The following is a 25,153-nucleotide window of genomic DNA, read 5'->3' as shown; positions in this document are numbered from 1 at the left end:
GTAACCATGGTATGATTGATGAAGTATGGAAGCTCAGAGCAGCCGTGGCTGTTGTTTTGTAGTGATCACTAACTCCATCAGTACAACAACTCATGATCATGAGAATAACAGCCTTTTTCACATTTAATTTGGAAAAATTACTACATCATGTCATTCTCACCATTGTGCTGCTCTCATGTCCGCTTAACACAAATGCTGTTTTCACTGGCAATTATTAAAAGCCCTCTTTTCTTTGATCACTGTTAACGGTTAGCAGTTGCACACAGTTGTGAGGTGCATCATCGGTAGCTTAGCATCAATCAGAAAAAGATGGCAACGTGGAAGAGAATAGGAATAATAAGTGAATTAAAACTGTATTCCAGTTAAAAATGAGTATGACATGACTCTGTTGTACTGATGGGAATGTTGAGTTTGTATTAACCAGGAAACATGAGATTTCAGGAATAAAGTGCTGCCTCTGTTGACCAAATTAATGCCTTTTTGAAACATATTTTTGCAGCAAAACATCACAGAAAAGACCAACTATGGTATCTCTTATCATTTTTAAGCAGGACCATGTTTTGTCCCATTTTAAACTGAATGCAGTATGCATCCAAAATATCTGCTGTGTAAGTAAGTAACGCAAATGAGCAGTGATGGATTGCTCTAATTGAGCATTGATTTGGCCGGGCTGTGGTCTCACTGTAGATATCCCACCCCCAGGGCATTGTTAATGTAGTTCAGTCCTGTTCCCCTAACCTCTGCTATTGAGTTCCTGCTCAGGACTATATCAGCAAAGTGCAGAACTCCACAGCACCGCTGCCAGTGCAGTGTAAGGCTAACAATATACACAAACAGAAGACTGATTACATCGTGTGTGTAGCTTCCAGCACACAGCGGGCCTTTTGGCCATTAATAGGTTTGGTAAAACATGAGAGGGTCTCTGTAATTTTTGTAAAGACAAGGATTTTGTAATTGTAGACAAACATACTCAGCAACTACTCAGCCCCCCCAGAGGTTTTAAATGCATTTTATAAATTATTTCCAAATAGCACAACAAACTGCCAAATGAGGCTGCGGGAAGCTAATGCAAGTTATGTGAATATGAACATTTGAAATGTGTATTGATAGATTAGACTTGTATGGACTCTTTCTAGACTCTTTTTGGTCATTGTAGTTATTTTCAAAAAGCACACCCTGTTGTAAACATAATTCATAATTCATCTCATAAAGCAGCCTTGCATTCCAACATTGTGATGAATCCTATATGTAATGTATATTATGCTGAATACTATGTAAGCCATTAGAGTACAGGTACTGCCACAACCAATTGGAAATTTTGTTCAAAGATGGATGTGTTAAGTTTAAATGTAGAGGTGAGTTAAGGGTTATTCATAAATTTCCAGTAATGGAAGTGACTTGAATAAGAGGTGGGCGATATGGCAAAAATATCATATCACGATTTTTTCAGGCAGGATCACGATCCATGATCTTATCACAATTCTTTTTCATGTTGATTTTTAACATGAACTGAATAATAACTGAACATTACTCAAGATTCAAGATTACAAAAGCTTTATTGTCTATCACATGATAGAAATGTGTCTTAGGTTAGGAGCTCAAAATGAAAGACATAAAATTACATTAAAACACAAACAATTCCATAAATAAATAAGAGTGAGTGTGCAAAGTTGCATTAAAAAGTAGTGACAGTCTATCTGGCCTTGTTTAAAATGGATATTGCAGTGGGAAACCAAACTAATGTCATAGCTGAAAAGTGTCATTTCTGATATTTAGCAGGATGTGCACCGTTAAAAAAAAAAGGCACCAACACAGTGCACCAGAGCTGACATCATGCTTGCGGCATGACAGAAGTGCTACCAGTTAGCAGGCAAGCTAACCGCTAAACAATGGTGTTTACCTGCAGCCCAGTTGTCAGTTTAACATGATGTGCAGTAGGTGAGCTTCCTAGCAGGACATTAAAACTGCTATAGATTTCACAAACACACTATGAAGAATCAAATCTGTGAGCTAACTGGTGAGCTCACTATGTCAGTGCTGTTACCCTTTAGCCTCCTGCTAGCAGACTGCACTCCATCATGGAGCTGAACTGATACAACATGAACTGTGGCATGATACTAATGATCTCTCTGTAAAGGCAGATCATGGAGACATTTTAATTGTTCACAATCTAATATCATCATGTCGCACACCCCTAACTTGAATACAGTGTTTTAAAAATTGGTCTGAATAATGAGGCTGGAAGAATCTGTTTGCTTTAATTCAACTTTTTTACTCATTGATGCATTAAGATGAAAGAGTCTACACCTCTCTGTGTGTGCGCTCTCAAAGTAGAAAAGGAAACTTGTAGTATATCTACCACTTTCCCAAATCCCCTAAACGCAGCCTTGCTCACACAGCAGACAGAAGTCGTGTGTCAGAAATCTGCGTGCTGAGGCGGCCTCATTCCCTGCATGTCGTTGGGAAATAGTTTGATAGGATGTGACAGACACTTTGATAATATGGCTACAACCACAGCCCAGGGGCACATGACTGCCCACACCAGCCAGTCCAGGACTGATTACCACACTGTGTAGAGGAACTGTCAAATTCTCCCCAAAATAATGGCAAGGGCACACAGAGACTTTGCTGTAGTTTCAGTGTCACTGTTCAGGGTTTTTTGCTCATCTCATTAAAGTCACTGGGTGTGGTTTCATTCCTAGAAGATGTGGCAGGGTTTCTGTTAAGCTTTGGCCACAATATGGATCCTCACATCTAAAAAAGAGCTCCTGGTTTTATTGATTTTTCCTGTTGTTTTTCTGTCATCCTCTACAGTGTGAAGTAGAGATCTTGTTAAAGGGATTTTGGTAGAGAAATTGCCTCTCACTGTCGTCTGTCTTCCCTCCCTTTCTCTTCCTCCCACAAGACAAGCAAATCCCTGTTGGCAGTGACAGGCATATCCAATGCGTTTGCTTTGCATTGGTGTGTGTTCTTGTGAGTGTAAATAACTGTATTTTTCATGAGAGCTCAGATGAAATTTTGTGGAACTACACACATACACTTAAAATCTGTTGAATGAAAACATGACGTGTATGCACATTTCTGTCTGTCACACACTGTTATTTTTTTTTGAAACTGGATAGCACACTCCAGTGGTTTCCCTTTTGACAACTTTCCAACCTTTTTTTCTTCTTCTGTCTGGCTTGTATTCTTGCCTCCAGTGGAGAAATGCATGAGCTCCATGCAGATGGGGACCCAGATGGTGAAGCTCCGCGGTGGCTCCAAGGGACTGGTGCGGTTCTTCTATCTGGACGAACACAAGTCTTGCATCCGCTGGAGGCCCTCGCGCAAGAATGAAAAGGCCAAGAGTGAGTATCTTCTCCCTTCTTGCAGTCATGAGGGAACAGCATTTCAAATCTGTTATTCTCCCCTCCTGTAGTTCAATGTATTCATGGTTTACATGTATGGAAAACTATTCATGCCATATTTTATGACAGGCAGGGCTCATTGAATGCTACTAGGCAAACATATTTCCATTCTGAATTTCCATGTCATCCTTCCAAGAGGCTCAACCTAGTGGGGCTCAACTGAACCTCTTACAATTCATTTTGCCCAAAAGAATACAGATACCGAGTGGATGCAACAGCTACTGTTAATGGGACTGGTACATTTGTGGATTTAATTTCCTAACTTGCATAGAGGCAAGAAACTAAACATTTTAAATACTTATACAATAAGAAAAACACACAAGATGGGGAAAATTAGCTTTTGATACAGGTTTGGATGTTAAGTTGGATCATAATGAGAAGAGGCACTGTTTAAAATTGATTTGGACCAGAATAGCTGGTCAACAACCAAACGTAAGACCCCAACTCAGCTGGTCTAGGGTTGAGTCTGACTAGAATAAGAGGGTAAGCTGAAACACTTTAAGGCTATGATCACCTTACAGGCCCTTGATGCTTAGTTCTGATTGTTTTAGTCAGATCTGATCTTTTTGTGTTGATGGTTCACATTCATGTTTGTAAGTGACCTGTATCAAAATGGCAGCTGCACTCTGACCTTTTGATTGACACCTCACTTGACCCAATAGGAGCTTCCATATCCTGTCCACACCCTACAATAGTCAACAAGTCCGTGTTGAAAGTAGGCGCCTGCCCCCCTCTTCTTTCATATAATGACCAAGTCAGTAGGAACAGATCCTGCCAATGACTGGCACTTCAAAATTCCAAAAATGACCATATGCTGCTTTATTGCTTTTTATAAAGCCACAACATGGAAATTATGTAAATAGAAATAGTTTGCTGCGATACACTTTTTATATGAACTGCTTTTCCACCATAGCACTTGTTTTGACTTGTTTTATATGCACAAAGTATAGTTTCAAGCACCATAATGTGTTTATGCTTCAGTTACTCTGAAGCAGGGGTATTTGTTGTCTCTAAATGACCTTTTTTGGAAGACGCCAAGAAATACCCTTCGAAAGACGAGTAAAATATTAATTTTCTGTAGCATGTGCAGTTATGGTTACCGACTCTCATTCCACCTCCCTACACTTGTATTTTGAGTGTAATTTATTTGCCAGAAAAGAGGCAAAATACACAATAAAGAAAGTTAAAGATAATTTGACTGATAGCATTATTTATTTATTTAATTTTTTTTCAAATTTTCTATAGATATCACGATAATATCGTCATTGTGAATTCTTTTGGCCACAATAATTGTGTTGTGAAAATCTGATATTGTGGCAGCCCTGGTGTGAACACCACTGAACTGCCACACATGCGCAGATTTAACTGAAATGTGTGCAGGTTGCACTGCATTTGGTTATGATAAGTTCCTTCTAATTTAGCTTGAATAGAAGCTTCTCCATAAATGTCAACAAATTTGAAACATGCTCGTTTCTCCATTGACCTCCATCGCTGTTGTTGCTCTCCACCATGTTTATTTGTACCAGGCTGTGAGGTGCAGACACTGAATGATGATGACAGGTGATATGTGCAGAGAAATGAGACATTCAAAAACCACATGAACTCCGGTTTGACCGTTCTGACAGCGGTCTCACAGCCAGAGATCAGATATGAATCATATCAAGGACCACATATACAAGTGGCCCAGATCTGATATGGAAAAAAAAAAAAAAAAAAAAAAAAAAAATATATATATATATATATATTTTTTTGTGTGTGTGTGTATCAGCCAGGCTAATACAACACAGTGGCTACACTCTTTCTCACATTATTGGCTAGTCTCTTTCCCTCTTCCCTCTGGGCATGTCATATCTACTTGCAATACATGACAAGGATGGACACAGACACTTGTCTGTCAGAGAGAAAAAGAGATATTTCTTAATAATCCAAAAAATAACCAAACCTGAACCCAACTCGAGCCAACAAAATGAACCAGAGCCAGTCCCAAAAACAAATACTTTGTTGGGGTCCCTGACTAAGGCCTTGTTCAGACTAACAGCCCAAATCCTTTTTTTGGCATAACTAGATTGTATCGAGATTGATTTCAGTAAATCTGGACAGCAAAAGAACACATTTGGAGGTAGTTTGAAATGTAATTCCAATCTGATTTCTACAGCTGCATCTCAGTCCGGACGCTCTGACTGCTCAAATAGGATTTCAAAGTGTCTTGTGAATTTTCTACGCTGTAACTCAGAGACTATTGTTAGCGGAGCAGTGAACTCCAGCAGTAAAAAACAAGACCAGCTGACCAACACACACTGCAGCATCAAACAACTTTATCCAACTTTGAGGTGAAGAAAATAACTCGGTGATCAGTCTGTTTCACCTCAAAAACCCTTCACCTGCTCAGTGTGTTGGACAGCGATGTCTTTCCCCGGAGCTAATGGTGCAGCAGAGAGGCTGCTCTGCTGGAGACACCATGTTAATAACACAGTGGAGCACTCCACCTCCTCTCATTTTGTTATTGTCATACAGACAGGAGACTGTAAGATGTTTTCACATGAATTCATTCGTTAATTAATGCAGTTAACTTTTTAAAATTTAAAAAGGTTGCAGACCATTTGTCTTAATTGCCAGTTATGTGTCATGTTGTATTTCAGTGGAATAAGGACACCAGTGAATGCTTTGACACACAGTATACTGGAGCAGTCTGAACATAGAGCCCCCTTTTCTATTCATTCAGTCGAGAGTGTGTTTTAAATTGAGAATTGATTCTGAATCAAATCGGCACCCCAGTATCAGGAGATGAACATATTGTTCCAGGCCTACTAAATCAACACCGTCATTTGTCACAACCTTTATTTTTCATCTTTTTGTTCCATCTTGGTATAAAATTTAAATCCCTACGGACATTTTTGTCTGTCAAATCATGATTTTTTTTCACTTAAGTGCACGACACTCTAAAGGTGCGCGCACCATCTATGTATGCAGCACCATGCACATTCTCCAAACATTGCCACCTTTGTCTCAAAAAAATCCTAGGAAAACCCTGGCATAATGTAGCTGTATTGTGTTTATACCACTTGCTAGTAGCTAGAAACCCACAAATAATTATCATCTGTCTCTGCAGTTCTGCTAAACTTTTACAAAGCATTTAAGCAACTTTCAGCTCATTGTTTTGTACAGCCTACAACTTTCTCATCAACAGGTTTCCAGCAGCAGCAGGTGGCTGTTTTCAGTTTGATAAACCCACCGTACACTAGAGTAGCTGGTTAACATAGCAGAGCATTTAGTAGCTTCAAGAGCCTAAAAGAGAGTGAATACTGGACTTCTAATTATCAGGTGGACACAAACACAAATCTAAATGAATGTTAATGTTGCTCAGTATCTTCTGGATGTGTAAAAAGGGAACTGTTTGTTAGCACACATTGTATTTTCAGCTTTTCACACTATTTCCTAGTGGCTGAAAGAACAAATCAATTAATTCTGCTTTAAAGTTTAGATCATTTACAGCACATTACATACAGTATATATGGTGAATTTGGAATGGAGGCATGAGACTAAGATAAATATTTTATCATTTTTATCCATTTTTGCTACCCAACAGTGCATATTTCCCAGCTGTCCCTGGCAGGCATTTAGTTCTGTTGGATTTCATTCTTGTAGTCCCTCCGGGCTGGCATTGTATTTGTTATTTAGAATCAGACATTTATTTTCACCGCACAGCATCTGCAACACACAAACAAAAGCATTTCCCGCAGTGTTTTAGAATAGACACAGGCAAAGGGACTGCTTAGCAAAGGCTCCCAGTATGGGTGGGCATCTCATGGGGGCTCAGGGGCTCAGTTTCCTGTTGCTCTCCCCCCTCTTTAGCCCTGGAGTTAATAAGCTTCTTAAGTCGACTTAATTATTCATCAGCTTTAATCTGCCCAAACACTGTCTTACACACACGTGCCACTAATGAAAATGACACACACACTTCATTGGCAGATTGGAATAAATCATGGAATTTATCCTAAACCTTAAACCTTTTTTTTTACAGCTGGATGAGCACAGCATGAACAATGCTGAGAAAAAAGCAACTAATTTCCTCTGAGAAACACCATCGTTTTTTTTCCGTGAAGGTACAATAAACTACTTTCACACTTCAGAGTGGGGCCAGTTCTCACAGGGCGTTACTTCGTTTTCTTAATCCACACTTTATTCACATCTGATATGACGAATATACCAGATCACATTTCTAGAAAATTTCTTTTTAGCTCTACCCCTGCAGATAGTTTGTAAGAAGCTTTCAATCACACTCTAACTGACACTGCCCTGTATGTGCCCCTGCATCCCTCATTTGGTACCTTGACAGGTCTCAGTCAGTGGAGACGGATGCAGAAGTCTGTCTGTTCTCTGCCAGCATATTAGCTGGCACTCAGTGTGGTGGTCTATGCCACTGGCCTCTAGAGGCGTATCACAGAGCACCCATTGGGACAGGAAACACTGCAGGCTTCTGGTCTGCTCACACACTGGCCGGGTGTACTGTATTTCTGGCAGCAGATTTGATCTCTCTGGCCAAAGGAATGGCCAACAACCAAAACAGATTTATATTTTGACCAGTAGAATTGGCCAAAAACGTAAGTACAGAAGTACAATTTGACTAGTAAAACCAGCCAAGAACAAAAACATAAAAATATAATCTGAACCAAGTAAGACCTTGGTTCAAAGCAGTTGGTCAGAAATATGCTAAAGTTGAGACATCTGGATGCTATGCTTAGGGTTTTCATGCTTAAATTTGTGACCATTTTCAGCAGAAAGTCCTATGAGAAACATTACCATGTCTCAGTAAATTAATGTACAAACTAATGAGTTCACACAGAATTTATCAACTTAGAACACCGTAAGTATAGCTGATACCTCTGACTAGTCTGCTAGTGGACACAAAACAGAAGCACCAAGAGTCACCCTGAACCATCTCACTTTGAGTAACAGGCCTGTACCAAGTCATTTCTAAAATTCCTATGTAATGTGTGACATTAGTCATTGGCACATTTGCAGCAAAGGATTGAGACAATTGACAAGAAAGTCAAAGAAACAAAATGCAACATCTGAATCCGACATTCTTTTGAAAAGTGACACAGATAACCAAATCACTTAAAATAAATTGTATGCAAGTGAGCAAGGCATTTTCCTCTGCATTGAAAACTAGTCCCAGCAGCAGTAGTAAGTTTTGGCAGTGCAACATAAAACCCAACAACAATGGCAGCTTACAGACAGAGCTGCAATTGTATCATTTAACCCTCAGCAAGAAAAGGAAAAAAGCATATTCCCCAAATTGTCAGGGTTTTGCGTTTCAGCTATGTTAGCCAAGAGTTTGACAATTCAGGACACTGTCTGCTGTCTGTATGCCACTATTGTTGTTTATTGCTGCAACCAGCCTGGGCTGATCAGCCAATGAGAGCCAGGTGAAACAATGACTTAGTTGTGGGACAATTATCATTATCATCATTAATTATCATCCAAGAGATGTGGAAATGTAGCAATAAATAAATGTGACAATAACAAAATGTGGAAATAAATGCATGAATAATTAAGACTCCCATAAGACAGACGGATCTCAACAACTATTGGAAGGATTACCATCAAATTTGGTACAGACATTCATAATCTACTCAGGATGACTGATCATAATTTGGTGATCCTTCGACTTTTCATGTGGCTCCATCTTGAGTTTATCGTTTTAATTGGTCTCATACTTTGGTTTATGACCAAATTCCTTCACAATTAATGACATTCCCATCAGCCTCAGCTGCACTTTGTTTTTAATGCTAATTATCAAATGTTAGCATACTATTACAAAAACTAAGACGGAAGACATGGTAAACATTATGTGCTAAACATCTGCATGTTATTGTGTTGTCATTGTGAGAAGGTTAGCATGCTGACTTTAGCATTTAGCTCAACCCACTACCAATACATGCCAGGTCTCAAAAAGATGCTAGTCATCATTTGAAGTATAGAGAAATGGCTGGAAAGCCTCATAACCCCATCGCTATAACAACAGTACTACACAAATAAAGTTTATCAGTATTATACCATTATTCTTATCCTTGGATAACTTTAGTGTCAAACTTATTACCCTTAAGGCAGCATGAATGTGCTGAGTCATGGCAGTTTGGTTATTAGACTGTGGTATTTCAACTGTACAAGTAGAATTTCTTGACCTTTGCACAAGGGCAAAGGTGAGAGAGTCAACAAAATCCCTGGCAGACAAACAGGATGAGATAGAGAAAGGCCCAAGTAGTTCAAATGTTAGGTTTGGGGTATCTTCTCTGGATATGATTGGCTACTGGGGAATGAACCTGGTCCACAGAACTTCCAAAACAGCACGCAGGCTGAACAAGTTATCAGTACTTATGAGCTACTTGCTGTCATGGGGAAAACTAATGAATGACTTGAAGCAGTGTCTTCTGGTAAAATGTCATTACCGTCTCATAAATGTTGCATGTCAATAAAGCTCTCTGGACACTGCTCATTGAGTTGAGTCTTTTTAATCCCTTGTATCATTAAGCCTGAACTCAGATAGTGATTGTTTCCTCATTAAACTATCACTATGCCCACAGTTAATACACTATTTTGCCAGAGATGGGAATTCTCAAAACCACTGGAATACTAGACTGCTGAGGAAGTTGAGTTGGATTTAAGTTGGGTTAAACAAGCAAGAGTTTTCTGTTATTAAGTTAAGTTATAACAGCTTATAAGCTAATAACACCTGACAGTCTTTGACACCTGCAGGCCTACTGACTCACTTACTGTTTCCTCCAACAGTCTCCATAGACTCCATCCGAGAGGTGTGTGAGGGTAAGCAGTCTGAGATCTTCCAGCGCTACGCCGAGGGCAGCTTCGACCCTAACTGCTGCTTCAGCCTGTACTATGGAGAGCACATGGAGTCCCTGGACCTGGTGTCCGGCACTGGCGAGGAGGCCCGAACCTGGATTACTGGCCTCAAATACCTGATGGCTGGCATCAGTGATGAGGACAGCCTGGCCAAGAGACAGCGCACCCGAGACCAATATCCTTCAGTTATACAGCAGGGGGGACCTTGATTGATAATTGGGCTGGTGATGTGAGGGTGCAAATATCTGTAAATAATGTGTATTTTATGATCTAGAATATCATTATCAGCATTATAGTGGGCTGAAAAAATCAGGCCATTGTATGAGTATGAGTTTTAGTTTAATTTTAAAGCATGACAGGCTAAGTTTATCTGTTACATGGACTCTTTTTTGCCATCAATATAGACTCTTTACCAAAGGCAGTAACAATATTAAATCTTAATGCTAACTTTCCTTAACCCACCTTGATATCACATGGCTGAAGCAAACTTTTACTGAGGCTGATAAGAACGGTGATGGCAGCTTAAGCATCAGTGAGGTCCTACAGCTCCTGCACAAACTCAACGTCAACCTGCCCCGACAGAAGGTCAAACAGATGTTCAAGGTACAGAAACAACAAGGGTAGAACCACGTCAAGGGTGTCCAGATACTGGAGCAAACTGGGAGTTTGGAGTTTTAGAGGGCAGCCAGTGGTGTAAAAGCAGCATAAAAAAATCTTGACTATTATCATTTTTTTCTAAAGATTGTCTTACAATCATACTGGCTGCATTCAAGTGCTTAAGGCTCTTCACCCAATGCCTGTTCAATCTATGAATTTTTTTCATAACTTCCAGTCTGTTGAGTACAAGACTGTTTTTTCCCCCCAAGACTTGAGATGAGTTTTAAGTGTGCAAAGATTGATTTGCAGACAGTCACTGTATATGCAAATGTGACGATTCATTTGGTTTAATCAGTGTAAAAATTCCCAATTCCAATTGATGTATAAGACCTAATGTGTCATGTTTATCTGTAGCAATTGAAAATGGATTCTGGATGGAGAGAGGTTTATATTTATTTTCACTATATTGCCTGTATACACACTCTGCAACAATTTATTTTAACCCTCCCATTCAGCATTTATAAGCATAATAGTTTTCTCCAGTGATATACTGTGTAATAAGCATGCGTTAGGCCAGGGTTGGGGTTAAAAATTGTTTATAAGTAACAATTATATAATATTTATCAGTTGGCTTACATAAATTTTATAGTGTGTTATAAAATAAATATGATATACAGTGTGATCAAACATCCATTAAGTTTATACACCATGAATGCTTCATAGGAAGTGTTATGGATATTAACCAATATCCTTAAATCTGTTTACAACTACACTTATCAGTGCTTAATGAAGACAGCCACTGGGGGGGGGGGGGCAACTAAACTGCAACAACACTGAAACTGAATTCAACTCTGGCATAACTTCACAATTCATCACAATTAAACCACTGCTGCAAAGGTCATGCTACATTAAATGCCAGCCAGCCAGCCACACTCAACTCAACTATGAAATATTGTAGGTCAGGTCACTTTTATTCATATATCCCCAAATTACAAATTAGCCTTGAAGGGATTTATGCACGAAGATTGTTGAAAAAGAACTGCAACCACTGAATATATAGAGGAATAGAAATATGAAAAGTTTAAACTAATGAAAACTGATACATCTCACCCACACATGCAGTGCAGTTTATGACTGACTGCTGCTGCTTACACAGTCCAGCTCATTAAGACAGTAAATTGGCTTAGTGGGTCACTTGAATCTGCAGTATGTACTTACTTGCTGGCAGATTGTGAATGAGTAGTAAAGACACTTTGACTGATTGCTACTGCTACAGATGTTGGCTAACACGCAGCTCAGCCACTAACTCTCTTCCTCAGCAGTGGGATTAGCATGCTGCCATGTTAAGCGTGTTGTTTTAGCCTTCCTCCTGCAGAGCAGCTAGCCAGCTTGCTATCACTAAGCCCAGTGGCCTGTTGACGGTTACCCATATGGTGCTGCTGGGACACAGATGGCCTCTGGTGTAATGCAGGGTAAACACACAAGAGACTGATCTGGCCGTGTGTGTGTGTGTGTGTGTGTGTGGACATTCATGAAGATTTGTGTGTTGACAGTCTCTCGACTAGTTTCTTGGCTTAACCTACTTACAGAACAAGAACCTGTGGATTTGACCTCTTTCCAGTTTGAAGATGGTATCTGATGATTCGGTAACATAAAAAATCTGATCACATATCAGAGCACATTGCTGCATATTTCTTAATCATGTAAAATGCAGTTCTGTCATACTGAGAGATGTTTCATATATTTTGTACAACTATATATATATATATATATATATATATATATATATATATATGATACAATACAAACTCCAGGGCAAATAGGAACTGAATATCTGTGCTGTAACAGAATTAGTTGGTAACATTTGAATGACATGCCTTTTATTTAACTGACTAAATAAATAAGTAAAGCTCTACATATTGAAGTCCAATAGATGAAATAACTGGTATTAATATTAGTCTGACCTATATTTACTGAATAATATACAAGCTTTTTTACCACTAATAGTATCAGTAACAACCAAACACATTTTAACTTTTATGAATCAGTTCAAAAGATCTTCATTCTTTGTTTACATCTTTGCAGAAACTGTTCTTTTTTCACTAAGCCTTCATTTTTACAGTGTAGGATACATGTTTAGACAGATTTTTAATAATGAGGCAAAACTTGTCAAAATAGTTGCATCTTAGCAAAACATAGATACAGATTCAAGATGAATAGTTGGAGTCATTTATTAATCCCAAAGGGAAATTGCAGTGTCACAGCAGCCAAGTCACATAAATCACAAAAATAAATGAGGTTGGACGTGGCAAAATACAACAGAAGAAGCCAAATAATATGGAATGACAAAATAAAAACTGAGAATAGAGATTAAAACCTTTTAACTATAAAATATATTGAATATACACTGGACATCAAAGTGCAGAGTGATATTCTCTACATTATAGTTTTATTATATTTCTGTATCATGCTAAACACTGGGACACTGCTATTTTACAAAAGATGCATCATCTGGTCATTTACACACACTTACACTTTACACATTTACAAAAGAGAGAAGAAAAAAACACACAAACAAAAAACCTAAAAGATTCCAAATCATCTGTTTACAGAGAAGAAATGTTACATTTCTACAGCTTATTCCAATAAAAGGCTTTTTTTTCTCTTCCCCCAGGCTTTCTCTGGCTAGTCTATATGTTTCATATGTCAACAGCCAACTCAATCTTTGTGCATCATCCATACTTACAAAATCAATGCCATTTTTATTTTACTAAACTAGTATTTCACAGTTTCCAGTAGAAAGGTTGACTGCACTTGACTACTAATTGCAAATGATAGTGCATATAGATGATATAAACTACTGTATAAAATAGGTTTAAGTGTATATTGGTTATAGTGTTGAATATAGTGAGAATACAACACAACCTCAAGGTTTTCCTTTAGTAGAGGTGCTCCTATTCATTCTACTAGACCAAAGATGAAAGGAGAGTTCATGGAAGTTCAGTTAAAATTCAATGTCAACTTAAACAGTTGTTATAGAATACTGGATCTCTTGATGGTCAGCTCTGCTCAAAGATGCACCTCAGTTATCCACCTTCTTCTTGATGTAGTGCCAATATCTCACCACTTCTTGTAAATTCTGTCACTTCATGCAGGAACATTTTCTTATTCTTCGCTTAAAACACTCTCACTTTTCTGTAAGGTTTGGTACCACAAGTGTTTGAAGGTGTATTCACCAACTTACGCTACTTACAGTAGCGGCTGCAGCATCATTATCGCCTTGCGGTAACACATCTTCTTCCAGATGGTTATCTGAGGCTGGTGCTGCGTGCACATTGAAATCATGATGGGAAAAAAAGTCATTTTCTCTCAGTGGAAAACGTAGTCTCCTTGAAGCTTATGACAAACTGCCAAAAACGAGCCGACTAGATGCAGCAGCGACACATCAAGTGTTTGAAACAGCTGTACTGTATTTTGAAACAGACAATAAAATTCAGTAAATAGCAAAGCTGTCTGTTTCATTACATATATATTCATGTAATAAATATATAAATGTCAATTAGATGGTAATCTGCATGAGAAATAAAGAAAAAAAATCAATTATAATAGTCCTACTCTTACAGTGATCAATTAGACCTGGACAGACATGATCACTATAAGAGGTTTCCACTGTGCTTCTGAAGTGTAGAAGCTGCTCTGTTCTCAGTAATGATGATGATCATATGGTGAGGAGAATATACATTTTACATTAAATTTGTGTTCATTATATATTTTCATTATATATTTAGTTTTAGTCAGTTATGATGTCCTTTGTCTGCACCAGGAGGCCTTGTCTCTCCATCACTCCATTAAAAAAAACAGACTTACAATAACAAACTGAAAATAGAAGCAGAGCAGAAAGCCGAACCTCTCAGCTGTTAGTGACTAATCTGCATTTTGGCCACAGTGTGACTGGCCACTAGATAATTTAATACAGTCATATGAGTTATCTCAATCGGAACAAAATGACTCCAGTTTGCACTGTCCAGTGAATAATATAGCGTGTAATAATTAATTCAACCTAAAATACTTCCACCTACACAAAGGCCTTGTCTACATTTTCCACATGAAAAAAAATCTCATTTAGACTTAATTTCCACTGCTTTTTAACGAGCGTCTGGGCAGTCGGAGAGCAACTCCTCCAGGCGTTTTATTTTGATGGAAAGCCAAGTAGACACACATCAGCCCGCACACGCCCAACTGATGTGATTTACTGTGGGCGAAGCCAGACAGGAAGACTACATCATTGTTGTTTTAGAACCGTGCTCAGTAGAAAACCAAGGTGAACCTGCTGAGTTATTCAGCAGTTTTTACAAATCTGGTTCGGTTCACCCAAATCACAAAAAATGAATAAAAAAGACAACAAAAATCAGAACAAAGGCAAACAAACAAAAATGCAGCATTTACCAGGTTGCCAAGCAACCTCTTCAGCAATTGCAATTGCTGATGAAGACAGTGACAGGCACCAGAAAGCTCCTTCTAAGTAAATGCTTCTAAGTGGATCTTGAGTTGAGATTTGTCTCACTCATACTGATCGCGAGGTCAAAAATGAACTTTCATGCTCAAGTACGTTTAACAAAAGAAAAGGTTTAAAAATGTTGTGTTCAGTCCTTATTGAACCTTGGTTTAACCAAAGAAACAGTCCCCATAAAAGAAACAGTGTTCTGTGGCTTATTCAGAGGAAAAGAGACTCACTGATTCTGAAAAGATTTTTACCTCTAGTGTATTGAGGTGTAGTAGAAGTCAAGATATCTCAAAACACGAATGAAACCAAAATGATCATAATGGCTGGAAACTATTAGAAGTAAATGAGAAAATTAGTTTTTTATGTAATTTGGGTGAACTGACCCTTTTTAAAGAGAACAGCTGTTACTTATTACAATTGAAGTTTTATTTTCTAAGCTCTGACCATCCGTTCTGAAGGTTATGACAACCTTGTACTTACTTAAGTACCAGCTGAGATTTCACAATATGGTGACATCACCGGAGATTGCTAACATATGTTGGATATTTACTTTCTTTACCGATGTCGCCGGGTTCTGAGATCTCAGCAGTTACTTTGGAGAGCACAGTGTTATCATGACTGATAGAACCAATACATGGAGCTATGAGAGTAAAACTCGAGTCTCTTTTTACTTCACCTGCCTTTAGTGGCTCAGTAACATCATTTAAAGCTTGATGATTGTATATTTTTGACCACAGTACTGTCATAGACCTGCAGTTGAGCTCTTTTCTAAAGTTGTGTATGCAGATAGTTCCTTTGACTGTTATTATTTTTAACTGCAATGTTTTTGTGTCATTGCTCATTGTATATCACACAATTCAACTGGAAGAGTTTTATGCTCCATCAGGATCGCTGAACGTCATCCTGACATCCCGTCCTAATCAGAAAGTAAATCGGCAAAATGTGTCTCCACCAATTTATCACCAAACACACGTTCTAACAAAAGTCCCACAGTCATGAGTTGTGTATTAAGTGGCCTGAAGATCATTCTTAGACTTTGTTGACAGAGCGGAGGTGCAGTATGATGCTGGTGCACATGAGTCACAGGAAGCTGGCTGGATGTGATAACAGGAGGTATTACTACACTTCTAAATGAGAGCAAAGAGGCAGACTTCCCTAGCAGAGGTTTTGTTCAATGATTTATTACAACAGAGACTTGCAGATGTACCTGTAGCAGAGAGCTTTGTAGGAAGAGGAAGCTGCAGTTCTAACTGATGATATAATCCATATTAGCAGTCGAGCTAAAACGCCAAGCACAAGCCTGCTAACAACTTAAGTGCCCTGGTTCATACATAATGAATGGGAATGAATAAGGCTAGATTGATGTTTTCTGTCCAATAAAAGGCTTTAGCTGTGCTTCCACTGCTTTGTATCATCCACCAGGGGCTAAGATGTGTTCCGAATAAGAGGATTGCTTTTGAAAAGAGTTCCTTCACCTCAGAGAATGAATAATGATGCAGGTTAACGGCTGATGTCTTTTCATATGTTTTAACCTTATCAGTTTGTCATCATTGATGCTTATCGTCAGCTCTAAAAGATAACAGCAAAATGAATGTGTATGACTGCAGCCTCACAACAATACAGTGCTTGAATAACTTGATGTATGAGTAATACTGTTTGTATGCATCTGTGCCTTTCACTTGTGTGTTACTCCATCACAACCTCGACCAGTAAGTGACATGTACGCAAAACCAACACCCGAGTCTGATATCAGCAAAAAACATGGTGATGACAGTTAGGAGGCTGAATGTGTTAGTGCTGCAAGTTTTGAGTTAACTTTTTCCCCGGTAAGCAGAGTGGACTGATGGGTTCAGCAGTACCATCTCCGCTACACCCTCACACTCATTGGAGTTGCCATTGCACTCCAATACTGATGTTTGCACTGTGCACAAATGTCCACATGAAAGGTCAATGTAAAACTGGATAAACCTGCCAATTTCTTTCTATAGATGTTGCAGTCAGGTACATTGAATTGGTATTGATGCATCCCCTCCACTATGTATGATGTAAAATGAAATGCTGAATGAGAGATTGCATTGAGCTACAGAAGCTAGTGGAACGGAGGCTAGCCCGGACGTTACATCGTGACTTCAGCTCTCTATTTCAACGGGAAGAGGTTTCAGTCGTGGTCGGACAATTAAATAACAACTTTGTTTGAAGCTTACTGAGGTCTTATGGGGCAAATTGCTAAGTTTAGTGATTAATTCATCCTGTAACAGTAGCACCACCCTCAAGTCAAAATGTTAACTGAATGCGTAAGACATCTCAAAAACATTGCAGCCCCCAGAGTGATTTAAACTTAAACTGCTGGTTGTGAAAGCCTCAATTTCTGGTACTGAAATTCTTTTAACTGTGGGAAGGTGGGCGGCTCTGCACTTGTGGGATCATCCATGGGATATGTTTATTCCCAAAAGCATGAAGAAGCAAAATTAAATTGCAATTCAGACATTTTTATATTAACCTCTTTATTAAAGTATTCCCAACACCACACTGAAATGATTTGTTCAGTTAGACATCTGATACAGTCAAATAATAAGCCTGTAAAATCTAATATTCACAAGCAGTGGAAGGAGAAACTCAGTCATGCTGTTCTAAGCCCAGTGTGTATATGCTGAGCTGCTCAGAGGCCAAGCTCCAGCTAGCACACACGTCATTGCCCCACAGTGTGTGGCTGACTCCAGTCTTGCTTGGCAGATGGAGCTGGTCGCAGATGAGACTGCCTCACTAAACTGAAATAAGGATTACATGGGTCATAGCGTCACCCACTGCAGTGCTCTTGTTAACCTGTTGCTGATAGAAAGTTCTACAACCATAGCCTTTTATCAACGGACTCGTCCATCCAGCTCTCTGCAAATGGAATTCTATTTTGATATAGCAAAAGTTTTTCAATGAATGCAATTTTAAGAATTTCTAACTTAGTAACTCTTTGGTGGAAAAACCATGTCTGACACAAATTATTTTTCAAAGCTGCTCTAATCCGATTGGGTAAATTTTGTTGTGTGTCATTTCCCATCTCTTTCCCTCTCATTACTGCACAGGCAAAAAAATGTCCAACAAAATACTTACTAGGGATAGGTCATGATAAGATGCTACTGTACAAAGAGGAAAAACATGCAAAGACTACTACAGCTGACAAAAAGTTTTGTGAGGAACTCGATACTTCGATAAAAATAAATGAAAATGTGCAGTGCGAACTCTGCTAAGTAGAGCTGCCATATCATAACTCTACAACAACTATGCACATCATAGTTGATGAGAGTGAAACACCCCAGCAGCAGCAATTAATGGCTAGCTTTGTCACCAGATAAGTAAGTTTGATGGTAGACGTGCATAGCAAACAACGGCCCTTATCTCAAGGATGATGGCTAAAGACATGCTTCCGATCAGCTTTGTCAAAGGCGAGGGTTTTTGAAGTTTGATGGCATTTGTTGAGCTTGAGTTTACAGTCCAATCAAGAAAATCTATTACCACAAAACTGGAGTGTGTGTGTTTGCGTGAATGTGGGGGTGAATCCTCAAAGAATGGTCGAATAGTTCCCAGTATATATTAAATAGTATTTTTTGCTTGAAATGCCCATCCCTAATACATACCTGGAAGCTAAAGCTGTTCCTTGTACCTGGTGTGTAGGAGGCGGACACAGACGACAACCAGGGAACGCTGGGCTTCGAAGAGTTCTGCTCTTTCTACAAGATGATGTCGACCCGCAGGGACCTGTACCTTCTCATGCTCACCTACAGCAACCACAAAGACCACCTCGACACAACCGACCTGGCCCGCTTCCTGGAGACTGAGCAGAAGGTACGCATTCAGGTTGCATTTAAAACTTGCAGACTAGTAGTAGTGCAGATGTGTCAATATCTTGCGAGAACAAATTGATATTGTTAGCCCTCAATAGAATAGGTCAGATAGAAGTAACAGGAATGCCAGGACAGTCTGAAAACTGACTAAATTTAGTGAATAAAGCTGTAGAGACAACACTCAGATAACAACTACTATAGTGAACAGCGCCCATACTGTAATATTAACATCTCTATGTAGCGCAACCTCCATATATTTTTAATCAATCATGTATGATTGATTATTACAAAGGAAACATTCGCTAATAACACATTTTTGCTACATTTTACAATGAAGAAATAGTTTAGTTGGATCACTGGCCAAGTGGGACACTAAGAGTCAATAGTTACTGGCCTGGAGCTATTTTAAAACACAATCTATAAGTAGAGCAAGGGAACGTAGCTCTAGCACACACAGCTAAACAGTGAGCAGCAGGTCAGCTGCAAATCTGTAAAAAACTACAGTTCATCTCACACTCAAACTGTCTATAATACATGATTTTAAAGACGACTACAGCCCGCGCATGGCGTTTTATACCAGACTGTTGCTAGCATATTTTAAAGATATGTATGATGTGTATACCAATCTCACGTATGTGTGTTACTGTAAGTACAGAGAAGGATATTGTTAACCTAGCTTAGCATAAAGACTGGAAGCGGGGGGGAAAAGCTAGCTTGGCTCTTACAACACCTCTGAAGCTTACTAATTGACATGTTGTATCATATCTTTTTAATCTTTGCACAAACAGAAATGTAATATTTTCTAATTATCTAATTTGTGGATTTAGAGGAAGTTACGTGCAGGAGTATTGTCCTGGAGTCTTATCATTACACTGAGGTTGTGGCCACTGACAAAATCTGGCAACCCAAGCCATAGTGGGACACACTGTGCAGAAGTGCTTGCCAGATGGATAAACTGTTGTTTGTCAAGAAATGGTTTCAGCAAGGAACTCCTCTTAATAACACAAACGGTTGTTTTACATGATTTCTGTCTGTATATGGAATAAATCAATGAGATACAACATGTGTGTGAGCTTTAGAGGAGTTGTTAGGAAGATTTTTTGAAACTTTGGACAGAGCCAAACTAGCAGTTTCTGGTCTTTATGCTAAGCTAGGCTAATCATCTTGTTCTGGTGATAAACTATAAAGTTACCATTACATTTTTAGGTATTGTGAATGTTGAAATAGAACTGTATATAATTTTTTTTTTTTTTTTTAAATCTTGACTTTTTATGAATTCATAGTCTTTGTCAAAGTGCAACTTTTGCACATATTCTTCTCTCATATATATTTAGGCAACAGAATAGTTGCTCTTTAGAAGGGTTCTTATTTTCAGGAAAAATCTGACATTATGCTCATATGAAAATGAATATTAATGTGTCAATCATCACATTTTACCAATCCAGCAGTAGCCAATCAGTGGCCGTTTAGTGTTCAAGGCCTTCAACAAAGGTTGCAAACTGAGTCAATCAAAATTCAAAGCCCTTCATGGGTAGAAGAAAATAAAGATAGAGAAAAGAAAGTCAGGTAGAAGTTTGTGGTTGTTCTGCCATTTAAAATACTAAATACCCATAAGGCTCCTTGTTTAGCTTCTGTCAGGTTGGAAGTCAAAAGCGTAACCTACTGGCCATTGTGCCCCTGAAGTGGTGCTCAGTGTGGGGAGTGAGGGCCTTAAAGGGGCATCAGCATTAGTACCCTCACAACACTTGTTTGTTGTTAAGGGTTTTCACAATAAACACATCTCCTCGCTAATGATACCATTGCCTGAAAAAGAAAAATGAGCTAATGAGCATAAGTGCTTGTTTTTCTTTAAACACCCAGTGTGTTTTCCTTCAGCTAATTCGCACTCTGGCAATCATTTTTTAAAAGAGAAGGCTCTGTTTGGATAGTAAGATGTCAGCTCCACTCAGATGTGGTGTATTTTTCTCCAATTATACTCAGGGTTTAGTTCTGGCGCTGTGGATGCGATGGTTCCCCTCCTCTTGTTACTGGAGAATAGTGGAAGCAGTTTTGTGAGGCAATATGTTTGAAATGATGCCAAAAGGCAGAAAAGGTGTCTCTGCCGGTATCATTAACTACAGCCTTTGTTGGTCTGATCTGTCTCTTTGTGATTCAAATAAGAACTAAGATTATGTGAAAGACTCCAGTTTGTGTGTCCACGTGTCTGTCTGAGTGTTTCTGTTAACTGTTGGACTTACTGGGTTTCTCCAGGAACTGAGAAAAGATTGAAATGTGTTAATGGAAAACAATGGTCTCTATCTGTTCCCATGCAGTCCAAACCAAACCATGTTCCCCAAGCTGTATGTTTGGTTTCAGAAGTGAAGAGAATAAAATGAAGTTTGTTGGACCACATTTGTACAAAGACTTATGGAAACACAATTAGATTGATCATTATGCTTTATCATCTTTCCATATTAGTGGAAAAGGAATATATGAACATACATGTGTTATTAATCAACACACTCTACTGAATATCAAATTTCATTTTATGGGTATACATCTACTCTTAGACTTACAGATAGATACCATAATTGCACAAACATGAATTGATCAAAGAGCCTTAATGGAGGGTGTAATTACTTGCACTCTAATGTACTACAAATCAGTTTTACTTACCAATCTGCTGCACTGAGTTTCAGTTTTTAACTGAAATATTTGTTTTATTCAATAATTATTTCAAGTTGCTTCTATTTTACAGTTTCTTTAATCATTATGAAGGTCTATGAAATCAACTCTTCCTGCCGGGAAAGGGAAGGATTGTGCCAGTTTTAATGTGAAATAACATGTAGGTAGTGTTTTTCATTGACAGAAGCTTAACAGAGATCCAAGAAATGGCAAAGTAGAAGCAACTGGAAATAATTAGTCAATGGAAACAGTGTTTCAGTAAATGAAGAAAAAGTGAAAGCAGGGGAGTAGTGAGTATGACACGACTCTGTTGTTGTACTGATGGATTATGCTAAATTTATCAAGACAACAGGTAAACATGGAGGGAGGTTTGAGTTTTCATCAACCGGGGAACAGCGGAAATAAGAATAAAGGCCTGTTTCTAATACAGACCTTTATTTTCTCTGGTTTAGGTAAATAAAGCCTGTTATTTGGCAATTTCTGGTAATTTTGATTTTCAGCTTCAGTCACAAAAACACAGCATGGTAATATTAAACCATTGCCATGACCTTGACCACAGATATTCAGGGTCTCTAGAGGTTATATCCTAATCACAAAGTTTTCTCATATGCTGTGATATATCTCAACAAAATTTAGTACGGACATTCATGGTTCCCAGATGATCTATACTAATGCTTTTGATGATCCTCTTTGATCTCCTGACTTTTCATCTAGCGCCACTATCTGATCAAAAATTAATTTTGTCCAAGACTTTGTTCAATTCTAGATTTTCAGGGGTATATAAAGATTGTAACAAAATATATACAAACATTTTACGTTATTTATTATCTGCATAATGTATAACAAAATGCTATAAATAAAAACTGTATATTAATATGATGAGTTCATGCCCTTCTCTTTTTCAAATTATTGTACTCAAATTCAGCAAATCCTTTCTAGTACTGGGTGTGTAAGTGTGCCAGTTAGCAGAGCACTGTCTGCTGCTCAGTCCATTAACGATGGAGATGGGTTAACCTCTGCTGAGTATGTCTGGATTTACTCTCCACGCAGCATTTTCTCATTTGGATTATGGTGGCTTGGTAGCAAACATACCCCATTTAACACAATTTTGGACACTCACCCTACTCATTACTGTAGAAGCGGGGTGGAAAATATTTTCTAAAATGGAAATAAGCCTGTGGAAATGATGCCTCACCAGGCTATACCTAGCTACAACCTCTCAAATGGCTGTAGCTGTCATGAACACAGTAACAGTCCTGTGAAATCCACCCCTTTGAAACATACCCCCCTTTAAATGATCAACACAGATGGGAATCTGATTGACCAATCAGGCGGCTTTAAAGAGCAGCAACCAGACAGACAGTTGGATCCTGCAACTGGGACTGAATGAAACATGACACATAGGAAGCTCTCATGACTGGATTATCAGCCACTTCTCAATAATTCTCCTTAATGTTGAATTTTCTTAACAAAGAATACATTATTTATTATTCTTAGATTTTAGCATACAGAGTAAATAAGTTTTTAGGTTGTTTGACATGTATTTCTGTACTTTGTAGATGACCAAAGTCACCAAAGACCATTGCCTGGAGATTATCAACAAATTTGAGCCGTGCTCTGAGAACCAGAAGCAAGGGGTTTTGGGTATTGACGGTAAGTGCACTTCAAGCTTCTGTGTTTGGAACTAAACTCTTCTAGTGAAATTGAAAAGGAAGTACTCCATCTTGGCTATCTACATAATAAATACTTTCTTTATGTGCACTGCTATTCAAAGAATTTCCTTTTAGTACTGAATCACAGTGTGACTTGTATTGATGAAAGTGTTTTTCTTGCATGTTGTCCACATGGAGAACATCAGTTCAATCAACTTGGTGAAGCTTTTGCTTTGCTGTGTATCTGTTCAAGGTGTCTGCGGGAATTCACAAGATTGATCGATGATGCTTTGAAGAATCAGCTTTATTTACTAGGACATTTTATTTCACTCATTTGACTTTTTTCAATGCAACTTACAATTAGTGTGTTCATTGCTACAGGGTCTTACATTTTTTTCTATTTTTTAAGAATTGAAAACAATACAGACTGTAATATATAGATGCAAACAATAGTAACAGAGTCCATCATAGTGCCTCGTTGGTATTGATTGTTTGTTGGTATATTACAATAGAGTAATGCCAGTCTTTCTTTATTGCTTATAAAACATATAACACAAAATACACACCTGTTTCTCCAGTTTCTGTCTTGAAAGAGTCTTATAAAAATACTCAGTAAAAATCAGTAAATACTGCACTGAGGTATTGAGTTAGAAGAGATGGAAAATATACAGTGCTAACACTGTCGATCACTTGTACTCACTTTATTAACAACATTTGAATTTTGCCTTATGAAGGACTGAGGACCAAAATGTTGTCAATAAAGTTAATACAAGTGATCAACAGTGTGTGGGAGTTTCTGGTCCTTTTACAATCCAAATACAATGAGAAAAACTCCTGCAGATATTCATATACCTCACGAAGGTCGGACAGACATAAACGCTGTGAACTAATATTCCAGCAATAAGAGAGACAGTGTGCCAGAGTTTTTCTCATTGTTTTCAAGTTGCACTTTCCTCCAATGCACCTGACAACTTTTTAAAGACTACAGCTTAATCCAAGAAATCACTGGCCCTAATAATACTATTATGCAAAAGGCTTGGCTGGAAATATGAAGCAGTGCTTGCTCCTGGTGCTGAAGAGTCCTAGCATTGTGCATATTTCATCTCTGCCTACTGCTGCAGTTCTTGAACACATACAGTAGAACCGGATATCTGAGGCTGATGTTTTGGCGTGAAAATAAATGCTATTCCACCTACTAGTGCCTTAGTGGGAGGTTTGTGATACGTTTAATTTACTTAACAGTTTACACATCTATGATTTAAGAGATGTGTGAAAAATGTAAGATTTTAGGCACCGATCAGAAGAAAAATTGGACAAACCCAGTTTGTGAAAAGTGCTTTGTTTAATGTTCTTTCAGGTTTTACGAATTACATGCGCAGTCCAGCAGGGGACATCTTCAATCCAGAGCACTATAACGTGATCCAGGACATGAGCCAGCCACTGTGCAACTACTTCATCGCTTCCTCACACAACACTTACCTGATGGGTGACCAGCTGATGTCACAGTCCAGGGTGGACATGTACGCCTGGGTGCTACAGGCCGGCTGTCGCTGTGTAGAAGGTACACTATACACTCCCAGAATATAAGCACAGTTTTCAGAATGATTCAAGCAAAAAAACTGCACTTTTTCC

At 38.5% G+C, this 25,153-nt stretch overlaps 1 protein-coding gene across 5 annotated transcripts in view; it reads left to right on the top strand.

The window, feature by feature from the left end:
* Positions 1-25,153, top strand: part of plch2a (phospholipase C, eta 2a) — a 218,964-nt gene that overhangs the window by 156,508 nt on the left and 37,303 nt on the right. For all 5 annotated transcript variants that reach the window (XM_044352228.1, XM_044352226.1, XM_044352231.1 and 2 more), the window contains 6 exons: positions 3,201-3,347; positions 10,200-10,443; positions 10,742-10,871; positions 19,036-19,206; positions 23,429-23,522; positions 24,879-25,082. In XM_044352228.1, coding sequence (XP_044208163.1) covers positions 3,201-3,347; positions 10,200-10,443; positions 10,742-10,871; positions 19,036-19,206; positions 23,429-23,522; positions 24,879-25,082 — 990 coding nt within the window. The remainder of the gene's footprint in view (positions 1-3,200; positions 3,348-10,199; positions 10,444-10,741; positions 10,872-19,035; positions 19,207-23,428; positions 23,523-24,878; positions 25,083-25,153) is intronic.

The sequence above is a fragment of the Thunnus albacares genome, chromosome 5 (genome assembly GCF_914725855.1).
Source record: "Thunnus albacares chromosome 5, fThuAlb1.1, whole genome shotgun sequence".
NCBI classification, from domain to species: domain Eukaryota; kingdom Metazoa; phylum Chordata; class Actinopteri; order Scombriformes; family Scombridae; genus Thunnus; species Thunnus albacares.
Note: the sequence above shows the minus strand (reverse complement) of the source record. Positions and strands in the feature narration are given on the sequence as shown.